Consider the following 27,700-nt stretch of genomic DNA (forward strand, 5'->3'; position numbering starts at 1 on the left):
ATGTAAGTAATTAATTGGAACAGGTTGATAGAGGACTGTAGCATAAATAGTTAGAAATAATAATTTATTGATATTTGATAGTGAAACTTCATTTTAATATTTATTCATTCATGAATTGCATTGTTTTGATTTCCAGTAATGAAAGGAAGTCATGTTACTAAGTTTTATGAGAGGTTTTGCTCTCCTTTATTTGACCAGTTTCTAGATAGCTCCAAGAAGGTTGCAGTGTTTTTATTTATTTATTAAATTTTGTGCTGCTTATTTCATTTCCATGTGAAAAGAAAGCTAAATATAGAAACAATTAGAATTCAACATGTTGCATATGAGCTAAGACCAAAGAGAAAGACAGAATGAAGGTGAGGTTTTCGTTTTATTCTGACAGCCATCTCCAGCAAGAAAAGCCCCCCATCAGAGCCGCAAAATAACCAGCAAAACTAATATTTTTAGGCCCCTTCGGAACCCCAGGGGAGTGAGAGTAGATCTTACCTCAGATGGTAAAGTGCTCCACAGTGCAGATGCCACAATGGATAAGGCTCTTCTAGTTGACCTCACCAGATGAAATTCTTTAATAGATGGGGTTCACAATAAGCCCCTTCCCATGTGGGGCAAAATAATTCTATTGGGACAAGATAGCTACTCAGATAACCTAGACCCATGCAATAAGGGTCTTTAAAGATGATGATCAATACTTTGAATTGGACCTAAAACCAGACGGATAGCCAATGCAGAGGGAACAACAATGGTGTTATATTTCACCTTAGGGAACTCCAGAACTGTCCACATTTTGCATCAGCTGTAGCTTCTGAATACTGTGAATACTCTTCAAAGGTAGAGGGCATTGCAGCCATCCAACTGAGAGATGATTAGAGTAAGAATGACTGTGTTCAGGCTTCATGATCAGATAGCCAAAATGCTAACACTCACTTTGATCCTATACTTGCTGCTATTCGCAGTACCACCTTTGTTTTTTACTAGATTATTTTTAGAAATTGACTTGATGGCCAGCATAACGTTGAACTGTCATTTTAATCACGGCTATTTCTGAGATGGAATGAGTGAGAGGAAAATAAATTGAAATGTGTCTTACAGTCATATAGTTAGGTATTTGCATTTAAAAGGTGTTAAAACTTAAAAATAATTACTTGCAAAAAAATAAAAATGAGGATTTTTTTTCACATAAGGTAAGTTCAAACATAGTCCACTTTTGCTTTTTTCTTGAGTGTTGAAGCTACTGATATCTTGGTGGATGGAGAAGTGGCAGGTATAAAATATCTGTTACTTTCAAATGTCTGTCACATTCAAAGTATGTTTTCTGCAGTGATTTATTTATTTGCATAATGACATCATTATGATGCAGTTTGCATGCTATCAAGAGATTAAAATTGTACTATCCCTTAGTCTTCATCTTGCTATTATTGATCTATATACCTACTTCCCAGTTTTTCTCTCAATTTTTCTAGTGGCTTCTCCACTCATCCCACTTATTCCTTCCCAGAAATATCTGTAAAATGTTGAGTTAATGGACTTTGTCCATTATTTGGGGTAGTATATTTGGATTCAATTTTGCCATTGCTATCAAGCTTTGGCAGATGCCTAAACTAATAATGATTCGTTTCCAAGGACAATGCTCAAAAAGTTCTATTTAGTAAGTTTTATTGAGATGAATTTATTGAATAGTGAATTAATGCTCAATTTAGAATCAACATATTTCGTATTGATTTGGATGAAGATTTCCTGTATCCCTCTGATTCATAAACTTAGGATGCACTGCAGAGAAAATGTCTCTTTCTATCAGAAGTGTTTTTTATATGAAGGTTGCTTGAGCTCATTAAACTGAGGTCTATAAGCTTGAGATTTTATTATATTTAAAGACTCAGTCTGTGTTACTGTTAATAGAGCTGATTTGTAATCTAAAAGCAATAACGTTGGTTTGTTTTAATTTTGTTCTAAATTTATACTATAGTAAACAGCATATAGTTTAATTAAAAATAAGTTCAATAATTTGGAATAAGTTATTTGTATGGATCCAGTTTATGAGATGTTATTTTCTTGTCTGTAATTGTCTGACTATTAATTATAAAAATATGAAGTTGTATAATCAGAATATATTGGCCTAGAGTTACTAATATGGGGTATTATTTTTTATTTATTGCAGGGAATGGGCTAACCGAGCTTCATCTGTCCATTTTCTAAGAATTTTAATTTGTATAAGATTATTAATGAGAGATCCATGCTATCAGGTTGGCTTGCCTTTAGTTTACCTCTTAAAACATTCAGCATTAAATTCTGTAACACAACTGTAACTACTAGTTAATTATTAATGCAAGTGAGTTGCTTTTCTAGTAGTTCCTTAATGTCATTTGTCCAATCTAGTGAGTAAATTATATTATGATTATCGTGGTAATTTGGAATGATTTGGTGAGTGCATTTTCAGTTTGTCAGCATTGCTCTAAATCTATAAATAATTTAAAGCAACTTATTATTTTCACTGTTGCAGTAAGGTACATGTCCATAAAAAAGAGCTCTTTTTTGTTACATTGAATTAATTGAATAAAGCATTAAAAACATTTTAGCACTTTATTCAATAAATAAATAACAATTAATTCAGCAAAGCGGTTAATATAGCAAAGCAGCAGTATGATTTTCAATTCTGCTAAATTGATCTAAACAGAGGTGTCAATCTTGATTTCATTGAGGGCGCATCAGAGTTGTGTTTGAGGTGAGGGGAATGGGTGTAGCCAGCTCAACATCATTTGTGTTGGGGGTGTGGTACGCTCTACCATAGAAAACGGGCATCAAGAGTTCCGTTTTCGGCTGTGATGGCCTCCTGCAGTCCTCTGCCAGTGAAAATAGAAATCTGTTTTCACTGACAGAGGCACCATGGGCTGGTCCTTAACTGTTTCAAGAGTCTAGATCTAAGCACCACACAGGCTGAATTTGGCCAGCAGGTTTAGAAACCCCTGGTCTAAACCAATTTTCTGTTTGCCAACATGGACTCAAATGCAGGACCCTAAAACCAATAATCAAGGCTTATTGCAGTAATTATTTAAAATGTATATATATGTTTCAATAGATTTTCATGGGTGTAGGTATACTGGCCTTGTTGTATTCGGGTCTTTTCCCGTGTAAGATTGAAATTGCCTTGGCAACGTTTCAGTGAGGTCTCACTCGCCATCTTCAGGCTGGGTTTTGGGCTTAAGGTGTGATCGGAGCTGCCGTCTTTCTATAAATCTTGGTGTGTGTGTGTGGAGTGCTCGCTTTGTTTCAGTAGGTGGAATGATTGGTTGTGTGGTTGTATCATGATTGGTAGATTGGTGCTGATCGGTGCTGGCTGTGTGTCCATTGTTGTTTCATGTTGTAATGGCCTAGATGGTGGGTGGGGCTCGTTTGTTGACTAGGGCTGGTTTCCAGATGTCTGGTAGGTGGGAGGTATCGTCACGTTTATTCATGTTGTGGGGGTGTTTCTCTATTTCGGTAGCTTCCATAATTATTCTCTTGTTGAAGTGTTCTGTTTTGGAGATTAACCTGGTTCCTATAAGATGCACCTAAATTTACAGGAGGAAAACAAGAAAGAAATAGTTTTTAGCTTCTCTGTGTTACATTTTCTCCCTCCCTGATCCCCAGAAGTGCTCCACACATCCCGTTTTTGGAAAAAATTGATCCATTTCTTTTGCCAAAAATGGGTCTGTTTTTTGGCTCTCAAGCTCTCCGCACATCACATTTTTTCCCTCCCAGGCCCCCAGAAGCACTCTGCAGTGCTCCACACGGCCCATTTTCACTAAAAATGGGCCTGTTTTCACCCAAAACTCACTCATTTTGGGCCCTTCACTAAAATGGACCTGTTTTCACCAAAACCTCACCCATTTTGTGGCCTGCAGAGTGCTTCTGGGAGCCTGGGAGGGTGAAACCAAGACACCCGGAGGGCTTGGGAGCCCAAAAATGGTCCCTTTTTGGAAAAAATGAGCCATGTGGACCACTGCAGAGTGCTTCTGGGGACCAGGCAGGGTGAAAACGTGGTGCATGGAGAGCTTGGAAGACCAAAAAGGGGACCGATCTTGGTGAAAACAGGCCATGCAGAGCACTGCAGTGCTTCTGGGCCCTGGGTGGGTGAAAATGCGATGCTCGAGGGTTCAGAAGGCTATTAATGCCTGTATTCGTTATATAAGATGCACTTGAATTTTCACCCACTTTTAGGGAGGGGTAAAGGTGCATCTTATACTCCAAAAAATACAGTACATCTAAATAGAGGAAAATAAGCAGTGGGGTATTCCAAGGTTCTGTTTTAGACCCAATACTCTTCAATATCTTCGTAAATGATTTATATGAGGGAATAGAAAGAGAGCTCATCGAATTTGCAGATGAAGCCAAATTGGCAGGAACAGCCAAACCCCAGAAGATAGGCCCAAGATACAGATGGATCTTGACAGACTTGAACACAGATCCTATCTAACAAAATCCAATGTTGAGAAAAGGAAGATTTTGCACTTATGGAAGAAAAACCAAATGCACGGTTTCCAAAGCACCAGAAGGCAAGACAAGAAACAATGGATGGAAACTAATAGAGAACCAAACTATCATTGTCATCCTGACAATGAGAACTATCAAGTGGAATGGCTTGCCTACAGACGTTATGGGGGTTCCATCACCAGAGGCTTTTAAGAAGAGAATGGTCATCCATTTGTCCAAAATGATATAGGGTCTCTGCAGAAAAGGAGTTTGGACTAGAAGAGCTAAAGAACCCCTTCCAACTATGATGGCGGTGATGTAGAAGAAGAATCATGTGAAATTTCACATGATAATAATCCAAGATTCTAAAAACCAGATCAATCCAAAGGTCATAATTTCACAGGCAGAATCCATACAAATGCCATAAAGAGCCATAGATGAATTGGATGTTTCCTGCAGGATTCCCTCTTAAATCAGGCTACAACCAACTGTTACTGTCCAGATATTTACTGCTTTCTTGGCTAGACACCTGATGGAATGTCTCTGCTCTTCTCTTCTCTGCACTCACTGGGTGCACTCACTGGCTTGAAGAACATATATCATTGTTATTTCATTGATCTTTGGTTTTCCATCTTGTGATGCTCACACTCTACAGGTTATGCTGGAGTGACTTCTTCAAAGTCAAACTCAGTGTCTGAGTCATGACCCATGACAAAACCCAAGAATACAGAACAGTCACTTGACATCACAGAGCCATCTTGCTTATACATCATGGGATCTCCAAGGCTGATGAAAAATGTTTTAGTTTTAGCTACTTTTCAGAGGTCAAGCAGGGATAAGATCAATCTCATCTCAGAGGAAATGATATTCCAGAGGGCAGGGGCCATAGCAGTACAGGCATGCTGCCTGGGTCCTGCCAGATGGAACTCCTTAGTAGGCAGACATTCATACCCTTCCTGCTAAATTTAAAGAAATAGTAAATAGTATAATTGGAAATACATTTGACATGCTTACCTTTGTTTTCTCTTGTTTAGGAAGTTCTTCACAGTCTGAGTGGAATTGACAGTTTAGCACAGGTACTATTCTAAAATAAATAATTGTTTTTTGTACGTAGTCGTCAAAAGAGTAGCCCCATGGTAAAATAAATGGCAAATTAATTTAAACAAACAAACAAAATATTGTGTTTTCAGGGGCTCACTAAACAAAGGCTGTTCATCTTTTGAGATAATAAAAAAAGATTGAGATGAGCGAAGATAAGAATATTTATGAAATCTAAATCTAGCCTTGGGAATGGGAAAGGGATAAATGAATTGTTAAAGGAGAACTTAGTTTGGTATAAAATGTAGTAGAGAAAAATTCTGAAAGGCTTTCAAGATTCTGTTACGATACCCAGCAATTATAAAGAAACATTTCTGAAATTCTGCTGTTCCTCTTTTTTTTGGACCTCATCTGCTTTAAAGGACTAACATCAAACTGTAAAGCCTCTGAGTTATTTTTATGAAACTCCTTTAATTATTTGTTCATCTCTTTTCTATTCCCAGGGCTATATCCCATTAAAGAATGAATGAGAAATTTAAAAAATGCCAAATCATCCAAAGGGTCAAAATGCTTAATCTGCTTCATACTTTGCTATTATTTGGTATAATATAATTGTCATAGTTCCAAACCAAGCCAGCAAAATAAGGTGCGCTGTCTCAGACGTTGACATTAGTATTAATTTGTAGTCAGTAAATGAGTTTAAACATGCTTGAGATAAACAAAATCATCATCCAGAAAAAATATAACAATAAAAAAAATGAAAATCTTCATATTTATTTTGGAAGCTTCCAGGAGGTTTTTTGGGGTTTAAAAGATTAACCAGTGATATCACTGTTGCCCAGGGGACACCCAGATGGGGCTCCATTCATGTCCCTGTTAATGAGCCCACATAATTGGTACTTATTTATTTATTCGGCATTTGCACACTTTTGAACTGCTAGGTTTGCAGGAGCTGGAACAAATGATGGGAGCTCATCCCACAACACAGCAGCATTTGGGTTGTGAATGCAGGCTTGCAGATTTTCAACCTAGCATTCTAACTACATAAGCCATTTATTTAATATCTAAATAAATTAAAAAGAAAAAAACAAAGGGCAGACTTGATGGGTCACTAGGTCTTTTTTTGTCATCAGGCCTGCAGCTTTGGTGGCTAGGGGCAGGGCATCAGGGTGAGGCAGCAGCAAAGGAGTGGGCAGTATGGTGCTGGTGGGTGGCAAAATATCACTGCAGCATCAGTGGCATCGGTGGGATAGCTGCAGGAGCAGAGTGGCATGGGACTGTTACAGCATCCCAGTTTCTAATTTCCCCTTTGAAAAATTAATTGACCATCCCTGATCTAAATTTTATAATGTTGATGTTATCCATTCAGTCAAGTTTGAGTCTTGATGATTCTGTGGGCCAGGTCTCTCCACTTCTGATCTTGCACGGGTCTTTCAGTTTTTCTCTGCTATGGGTGGTAGCTTTGGTGATGGCCAGCCATTGTGTTCTTTGACAGTCTGTTTTCCTTTTAAGAAATTATTGTTAGAAAGTTGGAAGGGAAAGACAATAACATAAAATATGCACTATTAATATCCCCATATATATTTCAAAGATTCTGAATTCCTTGTATTCAGTAAAATTTCTAAGCTTTGGAGTTATGCCTAAAAGTTTATATTAAGATAAGCTAAGAACTGAGTAAGTGGCTAAGTATCAGGAAAGAAGTAAAAGAGCAGAAATAGGTAAATTTAAATGCTGCCTGGCTCCCAGCAATTCTGGGGGGTACTACCAAGCCATTATATAAAACCTGACAAATGTTTTGGATTAGTACTTTTTTTTCCTGGCAATCTCAGTGTCATAATAATGAAACTTTTGTTTTATTTTTGTAATATTATGTGGTATGTTGTGAAAAAGTACGCCATTTACAAGTTCGGAGCATATGTTTTATAAAATAGTACTATAACCTTCTCTTGATATAATATTTTTATTGTTTTGTTATTTACAGTATATGGAAACAGTAACAAATGATTATCTTGCCTATGGAGAGGAGCAACATAACATAGACAAATTAGTCAACATGATATGTAAGTTTTAAGTAATTAGCTCCCAATAAAATGAAGTAGTAAAATTATGAAATAAGAAGATTGAATGTTGATTGAAATATTTAGTATTTCTAAGACTTCTGATATTGAAATTGCTCTAACACAGCAAGTAACACTAAATAAACAAATGAGACTTGTAAGTCTTCAAGAAATACCAAAGTTAAACCCTGTTCAATTTGACCCAATAAAACCATAGATTTTTACTTAGTCAGGAATAATGAGGTTACACTAATTTAAATGGCTTTTTCTGAACATGGCTGAACATATTTCACATTTTGATTTAATGTATTTTTGAAGGATAGCCACATGGGACAGGCAAAAAAGGCCTGCAGCTATGTGATTAAATTTCTATCCATTTTTTTAAAAATGCGCTAATCTGTTTTAAAATTGGCAAGTCTTGATGATCAACTTGATCATTTTAAATCTTAAATCTGACATTGAATCTTCAAAATCATGTCTCAGGATCTATTAAGTTCTAAACAGATTGCTATTTTGTAAATATACCATGGGTTTTTCTCCTCAACATTATTCAGAATAAAAAATTTATATGAGATATTTTATTCAGTTTCATTTTATTCAGTTTCTTTAATTCACAGATATTATTCAAAAACTTTCAGCGGTTAAAGATCAAAGAGAATGGGTTACAGCCAGTGGAGTGCATAAGGTAAATGAATTAATGAAATGAAACTAATCAGTTTCTTGGAAACTTATTCTTTTCTTTTTAGGTTTCAATTAATAATAAGATCTCTCAAATGAAAATTACTGCAAGATCCAATCTGGGTCAGTCACCAGAGGTTTACTCTTCTGAGCTTTCAGGCTCATACTGGAGCCCATCGTCTATTGTGTGGCCATTGTTCTCATCTGGCACACTGTATGGAGAGTGAGAACCCACTGTAGTATCCAGTAAGCTAAACAACTGGACGGAAGGTACCTATGTGAACGAATCAGGCAGAATGGATACCCACAAGCATTTATTACAAGAAGCCCATCCTCACACAAAGGAGAGAAAGGAAGAAAGATACAATATTAACTATATGGCCCACACATATCAAAAACATTTCAGAAGCAGTAGAACACAGCTTCCGAGATCTGCAAGTGGGCATTGAACACTGCCCAGCGATTATGATATGACGAAAAATCATGCATTGCAAAGGTTGCTTGGAGGTGGGAGATACTTTTAATGTAATCTGCTGGGTCATCAAGTGCACGAATTATCCCTGTTAATATGTAGGACAGATGGGGAGGAAGTTAACTACCAGATTGTAAGAATGCAAGTGAGCAGTCAGATGAGAATAGCAGAATTTGTTAGTAGCTTCACATTGCAATGCAAGGACAAACATTCAGTTTTGCAGCTACTAAGATTGTTTGTCCTGCAGATACAAAGATAGCCAGGAAAATGATTGAAACCCGGGAAATTAGCTCCTTATAAATCAACAGGAGTGCTGATTTATCACCTTAGGAGTCGAGGACCTGGCAGCACAAGGAAACAATAGCCAATTAGCCAATAGCCTTCAACACATTAATCAACCATTAAGAAGGATCTACATAAATATAACTCATAGAATAGCTCAAAGAACATATTCTAGTAGAGAGAAGTTCCCTGAGGATGGACTTCAGTATGAGCCCGAAAGCTCAGAAGAGTAAATCTCGGTTCCTGGTAACCAACTCAGATTGGATCTTGCAACATTATCCTGAGATACATATATTTACTTATCTTCATTCATGAATAGTACTATACTATTAAGATTAGGAAAATGTATGATGTTATTGATCTATTTATAGTGGAAATTAACAATAAATCACTGAAGCATATTAAAATTTTATCAAAAATCAGGTCTGAAAGAAGCATATGTGAAACTCATATGATTTTGATAATACTGCTGCAAGGAAACTTGTTTCAAAAATTAGCCATTCCAGAGAAAGGGCCTAATTGTAATAATGTAAAGGAGTACAGTGGTGTATTTGAAAAAGGAATTAAGTGACTTATGTAAACATCAGCCTAGCCCAGATAGCTAGAATGAACTAAAGAAATGTTTCATCTCGATTGTCTTTAATATAAGAGGAGAAGGAAGAGAATCTCTGTCAGGCTTTGATATGGAGCAGTGTTGGTGAACCTTTTCGGCACTGAGTGGTGAAACGGGAGCGTGTGTGCAAGCACACATGTGTGCATGCCAGAAACTGGAAGAGCAGTCTCCCAGTGTGTATGCACACTCCGGGAAGATAATCTTCCAGTTTTTGGTGCACACATGCACACAGCCACCTGGCCTTCTGGTTTCTGGTGCATATGTGCATGTGAAACCAGAAGAGCAGCTGCCCAGTGCACATGAGCACACCAGGAAGATGATCTTTTGGTTTCCGGCACACCCAGGCAAACCGGCCACTTGGTCTTCTGGTTTCTGGCATGCATGAGTGCGCGGAGACCAGCTAGCCGGCACGCTAGAACCCGGAAGATCAATGGGCGACGTCTCGTGGACCCAAAAAGATGGCTCTGCATTCCACTTCCAGTACGCATGCCATAGGTTCACCATCACTGACATAGGATATAATAACAGCACCTTATATTGTTTACCTAAATTATCAATAAGATGAAGCAATCACAAACATTTTAAATGAAATGTACTATCTTTTCACTTTCAGTCTTTTTAAAGTTCTTTAGACAGCTATGACGCACTGACCTATTCCCATTATGTGCTAAGGTATCTCTAGGAAAGCATTTATGTTGTATCTGTTTCTTTGGGTATCAACATTTTTATTTTATTTTATCATAATATAAAATAGAAAAGAAAATGAAAATAATGGGAAATTAGGGGAGGGGAAAAAAGAGAAAGTGTTGAGTAGAAAGGGAAAAAGAAAAAGTGTTGATTTCTGCATCTTTTAGTACATTGCAACTTCAACTTTTTACTTTTACATAGTAATAGACACCAGCCATTTCTATAACAAAAACCTATCTAATCCTCAAAACCAAAAACAAAGTTTCATTTTTCCATCACAAGCACAAAATCCAGATCGTTTCTGATTTGGTCCACCTTGGACTAATGGCATCACTGATATGGAATTACTACAAGCCAGATTTCTATTACGTTCAGTCAGAGCCCTTAAACAACATCACAAAGCTGCTTTTTCCCTGCCATCCTAAATTTTGCTGTGGGAATTGCTTGGAAGTTATTAGTGTAAATATTTTAATTTCTTTGATGTTTCATTACTACAAGTTGCTACAAATCTTAGGATAACTGGATAAACAAACAAACAAACATGAGCTCCAGAAGAACGAGCTGAGTATTTTGAAATTACACTTCCAATTGCATGCATTATATCAGGCATAGACTTTTTCACTTTTGGCTCTACACCTTCTAATCAATGATTTAGAAAAGGAAATTGTACCTGTGGAAGCCAGATTTCCAACTTCCCTTGCAACTTAAAAAGACTGTAGGAAGAGGTTAGGGAACAGTCTGAAAGAATTGCTTCTACAGGAAATCTATAATACCAGTTAGAGCCACAAGATTTCCAGTGTGATTTCCATGTTATTTTAGGCCATCACCCTTTCCTCAGGGCACATCAAGGTGCCTTATGTGGCTTGCACACAGTGCTTTTGGATGGGATATTTGGGAAAATACCCTTTTCAGAGCATAGCATTTGGGCTATTTCAGCTTTAGGAGGGCACTGGGATAACAAGCAGAGGTATACGGACATATGTTTGGGAAACAGTAAGCCATCCTCCCACCAAAGTCATGTATTTCTTAGTTTTTTAAAATCTCAGCATGTAATAGGAAGCAGATCTGATACTGTTTTATTTAAGAATGAACCAAGCCTGATGATGGCATATAGTTCTTGGTTTTATACACCATTTGATTTTTATTTACATGTGTGGGAAATGTATTCTTTCTTCCTTTTAATATGACTCAAAACAGTACAGAGGTATGGGTTTACTTCTTGAAGATTGTTTTAGAACTTTTTCAGTTTCTAATGCTACTGTGTAAGAAATATGTAAAACTTACTTTTTAAACACAGTTCATTATAGCTTCTAGATCTAGAAGAATATTTTCATTTTTTCCTTTCTTGCTTTTACAGACTTTGATTAATTTACTAGGAACTAGAGAAAATAATGTGCTAGTAGGTTCACTGCTTGTTCTCACAAGCTTGGCAGAAAGGTAAGCTTCAGTTTCTTGGCTATTTTATTCCTTTCATTTATCATGACATCTTCCTCTTAATAATTATGACAAATAAATTTAAAACCAAACAATTTTTTGGTGTTTATTTCTGATATTTTAATGGAGACATGTTTTTCATCTGGGGACTGTGTCAGGTGCCATGTTGTACTTCCAGACACTAACTTGCCTGAATATGTAAATATTTGCAGACAAATACACAAAAGTTTGCATGTATATGTATACATATACTACATTGCCAGATTTTTAATAGAAACGATTGTGAGTACATTTTAACATATGTAATTAAGTGGATTAATGCTTAAATAAATAAATTATGTTGATAGTTGATTGCAACATCAAATGAAAATTTTCAGATATGAAATTGTAGTATATGATCAGTTTTCATATGTCAAATATTCTTTCTAATGAACATTTTCTGAATCTGCTTTTGGTTCAGATTTATATTTATTATTATTTTTGTCAATTAAATATTGTAGTAAAATAAGGGAGAGGGTAAAGAATGAAATTGAGGTGAATAAATATGGACTTATTTCAAAATTGAATGTCTAGTGTGAATAAAGTATGTTGAGATAGTTTGGTTGTATACAGATAACCCAAGTTTTACAAACAGCTACTTAGTGACTAGCCAAAGTTATGACACATCCAGAGATGGTATTCAGCAGGTTCTGATCAGTTCTAGAGAACCCGTAGTGGAAATTTTGAGTAGACAGATCCCTCAAAAGCTACCTATTTCCAGAATTCTGTCAGCTGCATTTATTTATTTATTTATTTATTGAATTTATAGACCGCCCCCTCTCCTCGAAGGGACTCCCCCCCATATCTCCCCCATAGTCACATGACTGAATTTTGGCAACTGATTTCCTTTTCTGTGATTTACTGTGATTTTTGCTGATTTCTGGCCTTTCTGGATAGTTTCCAGCAAAAAAATTGTCATAGGAATACATGGATTTGCTTAACTACTGCAGCGTTCATTTAACAATACTGTGTTCACTTAATACCTATGTCATTTGCTTAATGACCTCTGTAAATAAAGTAATAAAATTGGTCAGTTACGTGGGTGTCTTGACTTATGATGATCATGATTTATGATAGAAATTCTGGTGTCCATTAAGGTCTTAAGTCAAGGATTACCTGTAGGGACAATGAAATGAGGACTGATTGCAAACTGAATAAATGATAGAAAAGTGAATAGGTCAAAAGAAACAGGAAAAAGTTGTAGTAAGTCTTTCTTCCTGAGAGAAGAAAGAGATGAGAATTTTAAAGAATAAAAGATAATATATGAAGTAGTGGGAAAATGTGGTAGAATCACAGATGACTTGAAGAGTAGAAAGTGTGGAAAGATATAGAAATGGTTTGGTGTATATGCTATAAAATATTACTGGTGTAAACTATGTTCACTTCGCCTTTTAATTTCTTCGGATTTCTATTTCCGATTTTGTTTTTCATTATGCATAATGTTACTATAGTGGAGCAAGGGGATATACTGTTTATATTAAGTATGTACTTTTATCATACTTCGAATTGTAATAATGCAGTCGAATAAGCCAGTAGATAACTCTAGGGAATCTAGTATTTTTTTCTTTGTTCTAAAATGCACTAGCTTATTTGAAACAAATTAGAATTACTTTATTAAGATGCATGATTGAACTAGTATAGGCTGCTATGAGGGGCATTTGTTTGTTTGTTTGTTTGTTTACTTACTTATTTACTTAATTACATATTTGTATTGGTCTAACTACAATGTTTAAGTAAGATACAGATATCCTCAACTTATGACCGTATTTGGGACTGGAATTTCAATTGTAAGTTGGGACAGTTATAAGTCAAGGTAGACATTTAACTGGACACAAATTAATGACTGTTTTTTAATGGCAGCCGTTAAGTAAATCATGCAGCAGTCTGAATTCTGTGGTTGCTAAGCAAATTACATGATTGTAAGCCTCAATCCACTCTCCCAAATTCACATTTTTTTTCTGAAGAGCAGCAAAAACACTGAAAAATGATTAAAACCACTACAAACCAGCATAAAAACATTGAAAATCATGGTCATTTGACCACAATCAGTCGTATATGTGAACTAGTTGCCAAGCATTCAAAATGAATCATGTGACTGCAGGGACATTATCATTATGACTCAGTTGAAATTGAAAAGTCAAAAAAAAAATAAAGTATTTTATTTAATAAAAAAAAATTAAAGACAGACATTGACAGAGACAGACTATAATTATTTCATAGCTTCTCAGACTAGCCTCCAGATGAACTAGAATAATGTTCTATCACTAGTGTTGAAGTAAAATTGAGGTGCCAGTCAAGCCAACCTCTGGATTAGCTACCTTGTCTTTCAGCTAGGGCAGATTGTCACAATGTTACAGCCAATGATCCATACTTAAAGGCAACAGATGTGTGCATGTATTTGTATGTATTGTAATATATTTGCTTTTAAAAGGGAGAACCTATCACTACAAAGCATGCTTTACCAACTCTTTTGTGTTTTTTGATTGTTGTAGTAGTGTCAGAGACATAATGCAATCTGCTTTCTGAAACATTCAAATTATGGGCTCTACTCATTACCAGGAGTCCCAATTTTAATCATATTAGAGATTCAGTGTGGAGAAATTGCTCCAGAATTAGATGGCATGTAGTTTTCCCAATTTCATTCATGCCAACCCATGAAATAGTGTGAAAATTGCTGAAGTTGGGGTTCAGTGGCTCTAATATTTCATTTCTCTAAAGGAAAGCAAATAATATATTACTGGCTCTGAAACTTCCGAAATCATACACTCAGTAATTTAGGATAATATTCAAATTCAGTTCAGTTTCAAAAATAATCTCCCTAATGTTTTTATTGTAGCCCTGAATGTCGTGAGAAAATAAGTGAGCTGAACGTTGTTGAAAATTTATTGATGATATTACATGAATACGATTTACTCTCTAAAAGGTGGGATATGTCATTTTCACATGTCAATTTACTTTTGTGTTAATGATTTTTAGATATTTAGATAATATTCTATCTCTGAAGTTGTTCACTTAAAACTTTTGAAGTATAATATGAGGGAATCCCCAAATCTGACAGTGAGATATAGTATACCTTGCTTAGTGGAAATATTTAGTGGAAATATTAACCATGAAAGTGACTGAGTTAAACTGATAATGCGAAGATCTGGTTTCAAATATGCCACTAGCTCTAGCAATTCACTAAGCGATTTGAACTAGTTCCTCTTTTTAACCACCAAAATTTCACAGGATAGTTATGAGAAAAAATAGAAGGAAGGAATATTAAATGCAGTGCTGTAAGCTCCTAACTGAATGTTAGAATCTCAATGTAATAAATATTTTTATTTCTATGATCCATTCCAGGCCCCTAGATGGCAGTTCTTGAATGGCCCTCATTGTTGGTGCTTCTGAACACCAAGTTGGTCTACAATAAGGCCACCCTCATTCACAACTTGATTGTTGATGAAAAACCAACTTTGTATTCAGTATTGTGACCTGGCTGGGATAAGAGAGGCAGATTCCAGTTTCTGAGTATCCAGCTGTATTCCAGGTGTGACACTAGCCAAAACCCCAGGGTAGAAGCAATGGAGTGACAGATACTTGGGATGCATTCAGGAGAACTTCCTTTCAGATTGTTGTGTGAGAAACCCCTTCTCCCAAGTTGGTGGAGACAGCGGTCATGCATGGGTTAACTCAGTCAGTAACCAATAGAACTGAGTCTACCAAAGTGATCGTCTCTGTGGAGCATGCTCCCGCTTTTTTAGACTCAGTTCGATTGGAACTGGCTGTGCTAATCATTTTCTCCTCAAATAATTCTCAATTATTGACTATTTTAATTCGATTTAATTGGATTTAATTGGTTTTTTTTCCTCAAAATGACTAACAAAATTGCTTCATCTAAATTGAACTCGGATTTAGCTTCGGCTGAAGCTCAAACTAACTCTTAAGAGCCTCTGGAGGCTAGAGAGTATTGCCTCGCCTCAGCGAGGCTTGCCTTGTGTTGCCTTCGGGCTTTTAAGGCTTCCTGGAGCAGCAGGCTTGTCTGCAATAGCCGTGGGAGGCTTTGCAAGCTGTTTTCCCCTCAGCGAGGGAACCCCAGGCCTCTGCCTTGCTACCTGCTCCGTTGACTGCCGCCGCCGCCACCATCAGGAGCCTCCGAAAGCTGCAGGGAGCTCGGAAAAGCTGTGTGGGGCCTCCTCGCAGCTGGAAAATGCTGCTGCTGCCGCTGCGCCTTGGCATCGACACTCCGGCCACCGCTGCCATTCCACGGCTTCGCCCTTTGCCCCACAGCCTTGCCGCAGAGCCTTCAGTGCCCACGCTTACATCGCGGCCTCGGCTACCTCGTGGCGCCGGCCCATAGGCTCTTCAGCCTCAGCAGCCATCTTGTTTGGCCGTGAAAATTGTCCGGTGGCCATTTTGAAGAGTAAGAAACAGTGAGTATTGGCTATGGCCTCCTCTCCTATCCCTAAGCCTCAACTGCCTCCAGTCGCCACGAATCCAGCCCCTACCACTGAGCCCCCTGCTCCTAGGGGCCGCAGGCGTAGGCCTGCTCCTGAGGAAACCATTGAGCCCCCTCCCAAGGATCCAAGGCCTAACTAGGGGGGCATGGAGGATCCTTCCTCTCGTGAGGAAGACAGGGCCCTGCGGGCCCCGGCTAAGAAGGCCAGGTCCAAGACTAAGCACACTGAGCCTTGCATTTTTTGGGCCCAGAGGCCTGTTCATTCAAGCCCTTCTCCTGACTTATCATCTGATTCGGAGGATGACATCTCCCCTGCTGCCTCAACCCTGCAGCCCGAGGATGCTAGGGGCACAGAGGCTTTGGCCAACAGTGGGGATGATTCGGATTGTGGCAGAAGCATTACCCCTGAGGAGGATCCACTCTACCAGGAAGATATCTCTCCCCCCTCCCCCGCCGTCGCCGCTCTTACTCGCCAGGCATGGCTGATATGATCTCTGAGGCCATTGAACGTGGTATTGCTGCTGGCCTTAAACACAGCTCTTCTAATCGCTCTGCTTTTCACAGGTCTGCTTTTTCCTCTAGCTCCAGGCGCAGGGATGGTGAACTCTCGGCTTCTTCATCGAACGACCTAACCGGCATCTCCAACCAACAGTCGGTCTTTGGGGGAGAGAATCGACCGGCAAGAGACTCAGATCTATCGGAGGATGAGGATCTTCCCCCCGATCCATCTCCCTTTGTTGGTTTGTTTAAACCTGCTGTTTTTCGCGCTCTCCTTTTTAAGGCCAGAAAGATTGCAGGCATTCCTTTTCCTAAGACGACTCAGACTGCGGAAGCAGACAAGGCTGACACCACTGGTCCACTCTTCACCCTGCCTACGGTGGAAAAGGAGGTGATCCCATCACCGCGCTTCTTCATAGAAGTTGTCCAGAATCAATGGGCATCTCCAGGTACTGTGCCCCTTCCCAATGCCTTGGATAAGCGCCTATACAATGTCTCTCCAGATCTCGCCAAGGCTTTGGAGGTACCTCTATTGATTTACCTATAATTGCTCTTTCCTCTCCCAGCACGGCCTCAGCAGCTCCTGAGGAAACTCTGCGACCTGAGGACAAGAGAATAGAACAAACTCTGATCAAGGGCCACCAGGCCTCAGCTTGGTCTGTTAGAGCGGGCACATCTGCTTCCTTCTTTAGTCGCTCTGTTCTCCTGTGGCTGAGACAACTTCAAGCTTCCTTCCAGCGAGGGATTCTAGGGCTTGCAGGGATATTAACAAGATTAAGGCGGCCCTAGAATACACAGCAGATGCTTCCTTGGATGCGACCTGTTTTGTGTCCAAAGCCATTGCATCTTCCATCTCTACCTGCCGGCTTCTCTGGTTAAAACAGTGGCAGAATGTGGGCCAAGTGGAGGCTTACTTCCTCCCCTTACTCTTCATCACTTCTCTTTGGCCCTCCATTAGAGCCCCTTCTGGTAGAGTCCAAGGATAAAAGGAAGGCCCTTCAACCGGCCACTAAAATGCAGGAAGGTCGGAGCCAATCCTTTTACTGCAGGCAGCCCTTTCGTGGCCCAGGACAGGGATGCTTCCACCTCCCGTCCGCAACAACAGGCCCCTCCCATATAGACCCCCTTCTTCTCCAATAGATCAGGCAGGAACAACCAGAGATTCCAGCCCAGAAAACCCTTCAGGGACAATTCCAACTGTTCCTTTAAGAGTCAGAAGTGACTGACTCTTCCGGTTCCTGAAGGCGACGGACGTATTGCCTGCCACTTGTCTCCCCGGCTGGCTCCATAAGGAGCACAGGGGGAAGGGTGGCTTGCTGAAGTCCCCCAAAAGGCGGCAGCCGGCGGGGGTGCTTTTCAGCTTCGCCTAGGAGCCGGGGAACGGAGGGGGGCGAGGGACAGCATTGCGCTGCCTGCCTCTTTGCCGAATGGATCCGGAGGAAAGAATACATCTGGAGAAGTGCGGCAGGATCCTGATGTTAGGGGAACCATCCTGAACCCTCTGATTGATCAAAGGAAAAGCAGCAGACCTTTGTAAGTTTTGTGTTCATCCTATTTGAATGGAGATTAGAGGGTTTTTTTCTTTCTTCTAACCCCCCCTCGGAATAAGCGGCATTTGAACGATCTCCCTTACAAGAGAGACAACAAAGGCTGAGTTGTCCCTTGAGCTAGCCAATGGTGAAAGATCTTTATCATGATCACTAGGAATGACTGTGGAGCCTTTTTTCTTTAAAAACCTGGATGGAGATTTCTGTTTTCTTTCTCCCTGTGGAAAGAGGAGCTAAGATGGCGCCCGCCCTTCTTTGTTTGATCTAATCATAAATGAAGTCTGCCCCTTGAAATCACCTTCTGCCTTATTACTCTCTCCGAGGGAAACCGAGACTTCTTCCCAAAAGGTGCTTCTACTGAACTTTGTTGATTAGATACTTTACATTTGTTTGCCTCTGTGCCTTGGAACTGTGAAGTGTAAACAGCCACTGTCGGCTTTGTTTTGTATTTTGGAGACCGGCACAGCTGCGCAATCCTCAGACGCCATTCTCTTGGAAAAAGACTGACATCTCGGAACTCTAAACAAATGGGGCCGAAGAAAATACCGACGGGCAAGTCATTCTCAGCCCCCACATATGCCTCCTCCAGCCACAGTATGCAACAGACAAAGATTACATATTACAGCAGGAGGGGGTGGGGGAGGGATCAAAAGAACTATCTGTTACTCAAATGTTCCAAGAACTGATGAGGGGACAGAATGACTTGAAAAAAGAAATGACGGAACTCAAAGAAGAACTCAGAGACGTTAAAAATCATATTGCAGAAAATAAACAAAAGATTTCGGTGTTAGAGGAGGGAGCGACTGGACTGGGGGAAGAAATTAAAACAATCCGGAAGGGAAATGCAGACTTGGAAAACTTTCTGGCAAAAATAGAATTTGAAAGAATGTCCTTTTTTCTTAGATTCCAGAACCTACCAGAGACAGAAAATGAAGACCTTAAGGATATTATGAGTACAATATTAGCAGATTATATTAAGAGAGATAAAAATCAGCTGTGGTGGGATATGGATCTAGTCTATAGGATAAATTCAGCATATGCTAGAAGTCATAATGTTCCAAGGGAGGTGCATGTTAAATTTCTCAGGAGAACCACAAGGGATGAGGTACTTGAGACACAAAGGGAGAGACCATTGAAATATGAAAATAAAGAAATTACCATTCTTAAGTAGATTCCAAAAAAGATAAGAGAGAGAAGGAGGAAATATTCCTCCTTAGCAAAGAAATTATATAATAAAGGAGTCTGGTTTGAATGGTTATTGCCAGAAGGAATGTTGATATTTTGGGAGGGAAATAGGATTAGAATCAATACAGTACAGGAGGCGGAAGTCTTCATTAAAAAAAATTCTCTCCTCCTAGAGGACGAACATAGTGAAGGTGGTGGGAGTGGCAGCATAGTGCAGGATAAGAAGGAGGGAGGGGCTGAAGGCTCCTCTGGGGGCAGGGGGAAGAAGCAATATCAAAAAGGCTCAGATCACAAAAATAAATTTTTTTGAAATAAAAAATTGGTGATATTTTAGAAAGTGACAAAGGAAAATGAATGAACACATGGTTAACATTACAGAATAAGATCTTATTTTCTGCTTATTTTTTGTATTTTGTTTTTAAGATTGTTAAAACTGTGAGTGCTGGATGGGTTACTAACACCAGTGTGGGAGTTCCCAAAAAATTTTGTATACCATATATGGTATTTCCCCATATATGTGTAAAAACCAATAAATTTTTTTGGAAAAAAAAGAAGAAGTGACTGACTGGAGAATCTCCCAATAGGGGGACGTCTGCCTGCCTTTGCGGATCATTGGGACGACATCACCAATGATGTGTGGGTCAAGTCCACAATCAGATTCGGCCTTCTCCTGGATTTGCCCTCCAACCCACTTTGTCACGTGCCCAATCTCCAGGGACCCTCAAAAAAGGCTCCTGGTAGAGCAGGCCGTTCACCATCTGCTCCACATTCGGGCCATTCAACCTGTGCCTTCAAGCCAGGAAGGGCGGGGTTTTTACTCTCGTCTCTTTATCGTGCTGAAGTCTTCGGGGGGCTGGAGGGCCATCCCCGATCTAAAATTTCTAAATCAATTCATCAGGTAAAGGAGATTCAAAATGCACTCTCTCCTCTCAATTCTGGAGAGTGTTCACAGACACGATCTCCTAACATCAGTGGATCTCACGGAGGCCTACCTCCACATGCCCATACGCAGGCGTCACAGATGTTTTCTCGGCTTCGTTCATGCGGGCCACCACTTCCAATATCAGGCCCTTCCCTTCGGGCTGTCCTCAGCCCCGAGGGTTTTCACAAAGGTTCTTTCAGTCGTAGCCGCCCATCTGCAGGTTATGCCCATCCGGATATTCTGCTACCTTGACGACATCCTTTTGTTGTCCAGATCTCGCCCTCAGGGATCTCTAGGACACCCTTCAGGTGTTTCAAAACGTGGGGTTCTCCATCAATCGGGAGAAAAGTCACTTCATCCCCACGTCTCACCTGGTGCACCTGGGAGCCCTCATAGACTCCTCTCAGGGGAAAGTCTTCCTCTCGCAAGACTGCCAGAGCAGTCTCAGGGAGTTAGCCAAGGAGGTACGAAGGAGGCAACGGCTCCCTTTTCTTCAGCTGTATCAACTGCTTCTCCATCGTCCCTTGGGCACGGCTTCACAGCCGCTGCCTCCAGTGGTTTCTTCTGCCATTCCAGAAGACCAACAGCAGCTGTTCCCTAGTGAAAGTCAGCCTGACTCCAGAGGTTCTGCGCTCTCTGGACTGGTGGATCTCCCCAGCTATAGCTCAGGGATCTCTTTTCAGGGAACCTCCGTGTCTCGTGGTAACAACGGACAAGAGTCTAATGGGTTGGGGAGCTCACCTGGAGAGTCAAGTAGCCCAGGATCTTTGAACCAATTCCTACTTATCCCTCAATATGAATTGGCTGGAGTTAAAGGCCATCCACCTGACTCTCCTCCATTTTCAGAACTCCCTTCACAACACCCATGTGCTCATCCGGACGGACAACACTACAGCCAAGGCGCATGTCAATCGCCAAGGGGGGGACAAGAGCGGTGTCTCTCATGGAGTGTGCCTTTCACCTAGGGACTTGGGCGGGAGCCAGCCTTCTCTCTATACACGCCGAGCATATCTTGGGCTCAGACAACACCACAGCAGACTGGCTGAGCCGCACAACGATCGACCCGGCGGAGTGGATCCTGAATTGCCGCATATTCCTTCAGATGTCGTCCAGGTACGGAACTCCAATCCTGGATCTCTTCGTAACTGCATCCAACCACCAGCTGCCCAGGTACCTGTCTCTATACACGGAAGGGACGGATGCCCTAAGGTGCAAGTGGCCTCGCGGTCTCCTGTATGCATTCCCTCCCTTCCTCCTAATTCAGAGGGTAATTTGGAAGGTGATAGAGGAAGAGGCCAATCTCATCCTAATCGCCCTCAATTGGCCACGCCGACCATGGTACGCAGACCTGATCAATCTGTCTGTGGAACCTCAGTGGCTTCTACCAATGATTCTGTCCCTCCTTCATCAGGGCTCCCTCTACCACCCCAACCTGCGCTGGCTACGCCTAACTGCTTGGAAGCTGAGCGGGCGGTCCTGAGGGCAGATAATCTTTCCGAGACTGTAATCAATACCATTCAGGCCTCCCGCCGCCCAGCTACGAATAGGATCTATGAATCTACATGGCAGACCTTTGTAGCTTGGTGCCGGGCCCGAGGAGTAGACCCTCTGAAGGCTTCAGTGTCCCAACTTCTGGAATTCCTGCAACAAGGTCTTGATAAGGGACTTTCACCAAACACCTTACGACGGCAGGTGTTGGCTCTCTCTTCTGTTCTATCTCTTCACCGTGATGAGCCCCTCTCACTGCACCCTCATGTCCGCAGATTCATTAAGGGGCATCCAATGTCTGCCCTCCTGTCATTCACCGTTTTCCCTCCTGGGATCTGACCAAAGTCCTGGACTTCCTTACTGACCCGCCCTTTGAACCTCTCAGGTCGGCAACCGTACATCACCTCACACTTAAGACGGCCTTTCTGGTGGCCATAACATCGGCACGGAGGGTTTCAGAGCTAGTGGCCCTTTCTATCCGATCGGACTTGTGTGTGTTTCACCCAGACGGGTGGTACTTCACATCGATCCAACCTTTGTCCCGAAAGTGAACTCAGCATTCCATTGCTCACTAGACCTCGCTCTTCCAAACTTTTGCCCTGTTCCGTCTCACAGGCTGGAGCACAAATGGCAGAAACTAGACGTCAGGCGGGCGCTAAAGATCTACATTGCCAAGACGGCGGTCTTCAGACGCAGCGAAGCTCTCTTTGTGTCCTTCCACCCTACCAACAAGGGGCTGAAAGCTTCTCCATCCATGATTGGACGATGGATCAGGTCGGCCATTGCTCAAGCTTACAGCATGCACCATTTCACTCCTCCACCTAACATTATGGCTCACTCCACACGAAGCGCGGCTAAGTCAGCGGCGTGGGCACGGCAGGCCTCGGTGGAAGAAATCTGCAAGGCAGCTTTCTGGTCTACTCCTAATTCGTTTATACGACATTACAAGGTGGACAGATATGCAGCCTTCGGAAGGAGAGTCCTCCAACAGGTTCTTCCTTCTTGCAGCTCCTAGGCCAGTCTCATGTCCTCCTGGGGACACGCCAGCTGTGGTACGTCCCATGCATGACCGCTGTCTCCACCAACTTGGGAGAATGGGGTGTTGGTTCTTACCTGATACACCCCTTCTCCGGGCAGGTGGAGACAGCGGTCATCCCCATCCTTAAGGTCCTGGCCTACCTCGCAGGGAGGATCTGGGAGCATGTTGTGTAGTCACAGAAAGGAAAGCGATTGTTCACAGCACAGCAGTCTACTTATCTCCTTCGTCAAGAAAAGCGTGAGCATGCTCCACAGAGACGATGACATCACTTTGGTAGACTCAGTTCTATTGGTTACTGACTGAGTTAACCCTTGCATGATCGCTGTCTCCACCTGCCCGGAGAAGGGGCGTATCAGGTAAGAACCAACGCCCCATTTTGTTAAGTTGGATGCTTATGGCATCAGTTGGGACTGCCGTTATTGTACTAGTTTCCATATTGTGTAGCAACTCCCTGCCTGAGATTCTGGACTGTGGCTGGTTGGCAGTGCAGTTCCGCAAGTTTATGGTCTTGTATGGACTTCATTTGACTTCTCTGGGCATGGGGTCTGAGATAGCTGAGAAGTTTATAGCTACCATAATAACCACAGGACTATTCCAAGCCACCCAGGACCCAATATTATAATGGTCATTCACCTTGTGTGTTTTTTATGTCAGAGCAGTGGCAGGATGCTCTGAATTTGGGGAAAATGTTGTTTTCTCTCCTGTTATTTCCTATCATTCTCTGGAGCAACCCTCCTCTACAGAGAGACTGGGCCTATTAGATTGGTCCACCCCAGAGGACAAGTCGACTTGATGATCAGACAGAGCTTAATCTAGAACGTCTGCTATATAATCCAGCCAAAGTCTTGATAGCTGCTTGGAATGGGAGAGTAGTTCTGGCTTTGAACTAAATTGTATTTAAGCAACCTCTCTGCACTCATTGTTAATAGCTCTCTATACTATACAGAAGAGTTAAGGGATCTAAAAATGGTTGAGAGATGCCTAGGCTGTCACTGGCAAACAACGAGTAAAACAATTAAACATGATCTAAAGTTACTGTTGGATTCTACTTCATGATGGTAAAGGTGGTAAAATACCAATATGCTGATGATACTCAGCTATATGCCTTGGTCTGTGGTGAGTGATACCCTGTCCTCCTTCTTGCAATGTTTGGAGGCTGTTAGGGGCTAGATGGGGAGCAACGGGTTGAAACGAAATCCTTGCTAGACCGTGTGGCTCTGGGTTTGGAGATGGTTGGCGGAGGGAGAATTGCCACCTTTTGTCTTGGATGGGGTGGCACTACCCCAAACAGACCCTGTGCATAATCCAGTTTTTTTTTCCTGGATTCATAACTCCTGCTCAAAGAGCAGGTGGTGGTCGTGACTAGGAGGGCCTTTGCACAATTGTTGGCTGTGTGCCAGTTATGCCCTTTCCTGGACCAACAGTCCCTGCTCATAGTCACTCATGCCCTAGTCATTTCCTGTCTTGATTATTGCAACACACTCTACATGGGACTGCCCTTGAAGAGCATCTGGAAGCTCCACTTGGTGCAAAATGCAGCTGCCCACAGGGTTTTGTGCAGACCCAAGTGTGCACAATCATCACCTCTCCTGTGGGAGCTCCATTGGTTGCTGATTTGCTTCTGGATGCAATTAAAGGTGCTGGTTGTCACCTTTAAAGCCCTTCATGGCTCAGAATAAGGTTATCTGAGGGACTGTCTCTTGCCGGTCACATCTACCCCACCCATCAGAGTGGGGAGATGTTGCAGGTCCCATTTCCGAGGGACATACACCTGGTGGGACCCAGAAGAAGGGCCTCCTCCATGGTAGCTCCCTCTCTCTGGAACATCCTTCCCCCAGAGATTAGAACGGCTTCTACTCTAATACTTTTCCAGAACGTCCTGAAGACCTGGTTCCATCAGCGGGCCTGGGGAACCCAGAGCGGAATTGAGCCCATTAAATGGCTCATGGGATCTGCTGTTGCCAAGTCGAGTTGTGTGGGAGGGGGATTGATTATGTTATATTGTACTATATTAATTTATTTGATTCTTTTTGTTAGTTTTTATTGTTTTAAATGTGGTTTTTATTCTGTAAGCCGCCATGAGTCACTATGGGCGAATAGGTGGCAATATTAATCAATCAATCAATCAAACAAAAAAATTATTATTTCCCCATTTGTTATAGAATCTGCATATAACTACCCAGAAGTCTTATTTCAGGTGACCCTGTCCCTCCTTTGAAGGAGTAATACTGGAATCCACCTATAGGGTTGCTGTGAGGAATGTCCTGCATATCTCATAGTCTTTCTACATTGGATTCCAGTCTATGGGCAGAATCAGTGGAAGTTATAGGAGCTGAATTGTGCAGTTATCTGGGGGACCTTTGATTCTGTTGAAGATTCAAAAGGATTGTTTCAGCTGCTAATTTGGCCTCTTCTGTATTAATTCTGCACCCCTTGTGGTTGGTCAAGGCTACCTGGGAGAGGGTGCATGATTGGGTCTGTGTGGTGGTTAATTATTTTTTGAGGGAGGAGGTGATGGAATGCCCCTTTCTCAAGATGCCATTACTAAACCCAACTAATTTGAATAGTTTTATTTAGTCTCCAACTTCTCCTTTTTTATGGGTGGTTATGGAGAGACTTGTAACATGGTATTTTCAGAGGACCCTGAATGAAACAGATTATTTGGATTCTTTCTGTCATTCTTCAGGATATTTATGGGATTGAGACATTATCTGTTGTGCTTTTGGATGACCTTTGATGGGAACAGGATGGGGATGATGCATCTATCCTTTATTTTCATGATCTCTCAGTGCCTTTGAATATCATCAATCATACTTTGTGGACCAGCTTTGGGAGTTGAGGTGGGCGGTATTATGTTGTATGGTTCTCCTTCCTCCAGAATTCCTTTCTATCAGATAAAGGGGCAGAGGTCCAACCCATATCCCCTACTTCCTGTGGTGCCAAGAACTCAGTCATCTCTTCTGTCTTATTTAATATCTATATGCGGCCACTGGATGAGATGATACAACAATTTGGGGTGGATCATCAATATGCAGATGATACCCAGCATTAGCTCTCCAAACTAAGCTGCTTAAGTGATGCTGTACATGTCTCAAAAGGCAACTGGACTTTCTTGGGGCTTTTTTTCTTGAACAAACACCTTTGGTATGATTGACAATCTATCCTGCCCTAGATATTTGCTGTAGATGTCCTGTCCCAGTGCCTACAGCTGTAGGGGCCTGAATGGGGCACAAGGATCTTTGACTCAATCTAAGCAGGTCTGAATGGTTATTTGGGACTTTTGGTGACAAGTTTTTCCAATTTTAGTTCTGAGTTAGGTGGACTCAGGACTAAAATTGGACTCTGTTTCAATGTGGAATTCTCTTGGACTCATGGTTTTTGCTAGAAGAGCAGGTGGCAACCATGGCAAGAAAGGCCCATGCTCACTTTTGGATTTGCATTAGTTGCTTTCATTCTTAGTCTGGGAGGCTCTTCTTATAGCTCTCAAGCCCCTCTGACTTCCTGTCTGGATTACTGTGATATCCTTTATATTGGACTGCCCTTGAAATGCTATCAAAAGCTTCTGGTGTTTGTTTTTATGTTTCCCAAGCACACATTTGAATGTCTTTACTGTAAATAATTGAATGTTATAAATATATTTGACTGTTTTTACTATAAATAAGAATCTTAAAACCATAATAAGACTAGTCAATCTTAGAAATAATGGGAATAAATTACAATTAGATGAACTCAAAGATTAATCTACCATCAGCTTTAAGGGAATCCTTGGCTATGCCCAGGCCATCCCTTGCTAGGTGCTGCTTTCAGGCTTTCCTTTTTAATGTTAGAGATTCATGACATCAGAAAAATTAATCTCTTAGAAATAGAAAGGCAGCCACTCCTGTCACTCTGATACAGTGTCTTCTGGATTATGTGTTCCATGATCATTACAAGCATGTTCAGGAAACAGGAAGGAAATTACAAAAGCCATGTTCTGTGTTTCTGCCTTTTTTGTACATGTATTGTGATACTGCACAGAGGTACAAAACAGGTGCCATTTCATAATGACTTCCTGAGATTGCTATTATCAATTTAACAAGAGCTTCCATTCCTGTGACTGCTTCTGATTAAAAATAGCTTAGAGTTGTTTCAGTTAAGCATTATAACAAGCAGTTATTGAGTTGGGTGTTTGAAGAATAGGTTAATTTAAAGTATTTTTTAGATTGATTTCTTTACAGGTAGTCCTCGATTTGCATTTAGTGACCATTCTGAATTATAATGGCACTGAAAAAAGTGATTTATAACTTGCATTCACACTTGATCGCACTCAATCATTGCAGTATCCCCATGATCACAAGAACAAAATTATCTAAAGGATTATCTTAGTTTCATCTATTAAATAGTATCATCTTATGGAACACAGAAACTAGTTTACCATGTTGCAATAACTGCTCTCTTCAACAATATCCTCCCAAGATATGTGTGACTTCCACTCTTAGGATGCTAAATAAAAATGCATCACTCTCTATGTTTCATTGAGAAAGAAGGCTAAATTTGGGTATTTATATAATTTAGCAAGCATGCTAAATATAACTATTGAATTAAAAATGTTTACTCTTTTTTTTTGCAGATTGACAGCAGAATTACTCCGCCTCCTTTGTGTGGAATCACAAGTCAAGGAACAAATCAAGTTGTATGAGGGTGTGCCTATTCTGCTTAGTCTTCTCCATTCTGATCATCTAAAACTACTCTGGAGTGTAGTTTGGATTCTTGTACAGATTTGCGAAGATCCTGATACCAGTGTTGAAATTCGAATTTGGGGTGGAATCAAACAGCTCCTTCATATTTTGCAAGGGTA

At 40.9% G+C, this 27,700-nt stretch overlaps 1 protein-coding gene across 1 annotated transcript in view; it reads left to right on the forward strand.

Annotated features, from left to right (window-relative positions):
* Positions 1–27,700, forward strand: part of NEK10 (NIMA related kinase 10) — a 177,301-nt gene that overhangs the window by 6,963 nt on the left and 142,638 nt on the right. Inside the window, exons 7-13 of the mRNA XM_081933724.1 lie at positions 2,156–2,240; positions 5,481–5,522; positions 7,466–7,544; positions 8,159–8,226; positions 11,631–11,710; positions 14,583–14,669; positions 27,473–27,697. Coding sequence (XP_081789850.1) covers positions 2,156–2,240; positions 5,481–5,522; positions 7,466–7,544; positions 8,159–8,226; positions 11,631–11,710; positions 14,583–14,669; positions 27,473–27,697 — 666 coding nt within the window. The remainder of the gene's footprint in view (positions 1–2,155; positions 2,241–5,480; positions 5,523–7,465; positions 7,545–8,158; positions 8,227–11,630; positions 11,711–14,582; positions 14,670–27,472; positions 27,698–27,700) is intronic.

This window comes from Natrix helvetica (assembly GCF_964273705.1).
Source record: "Natrix helvetica genome assembly, chromosome: Z".
Lineage (NCBI taxonomy): Eukaryota > Metazoa > Chordata > Lepidosauria > Squamata > Natricidae > Natrix > Natrix helvetica.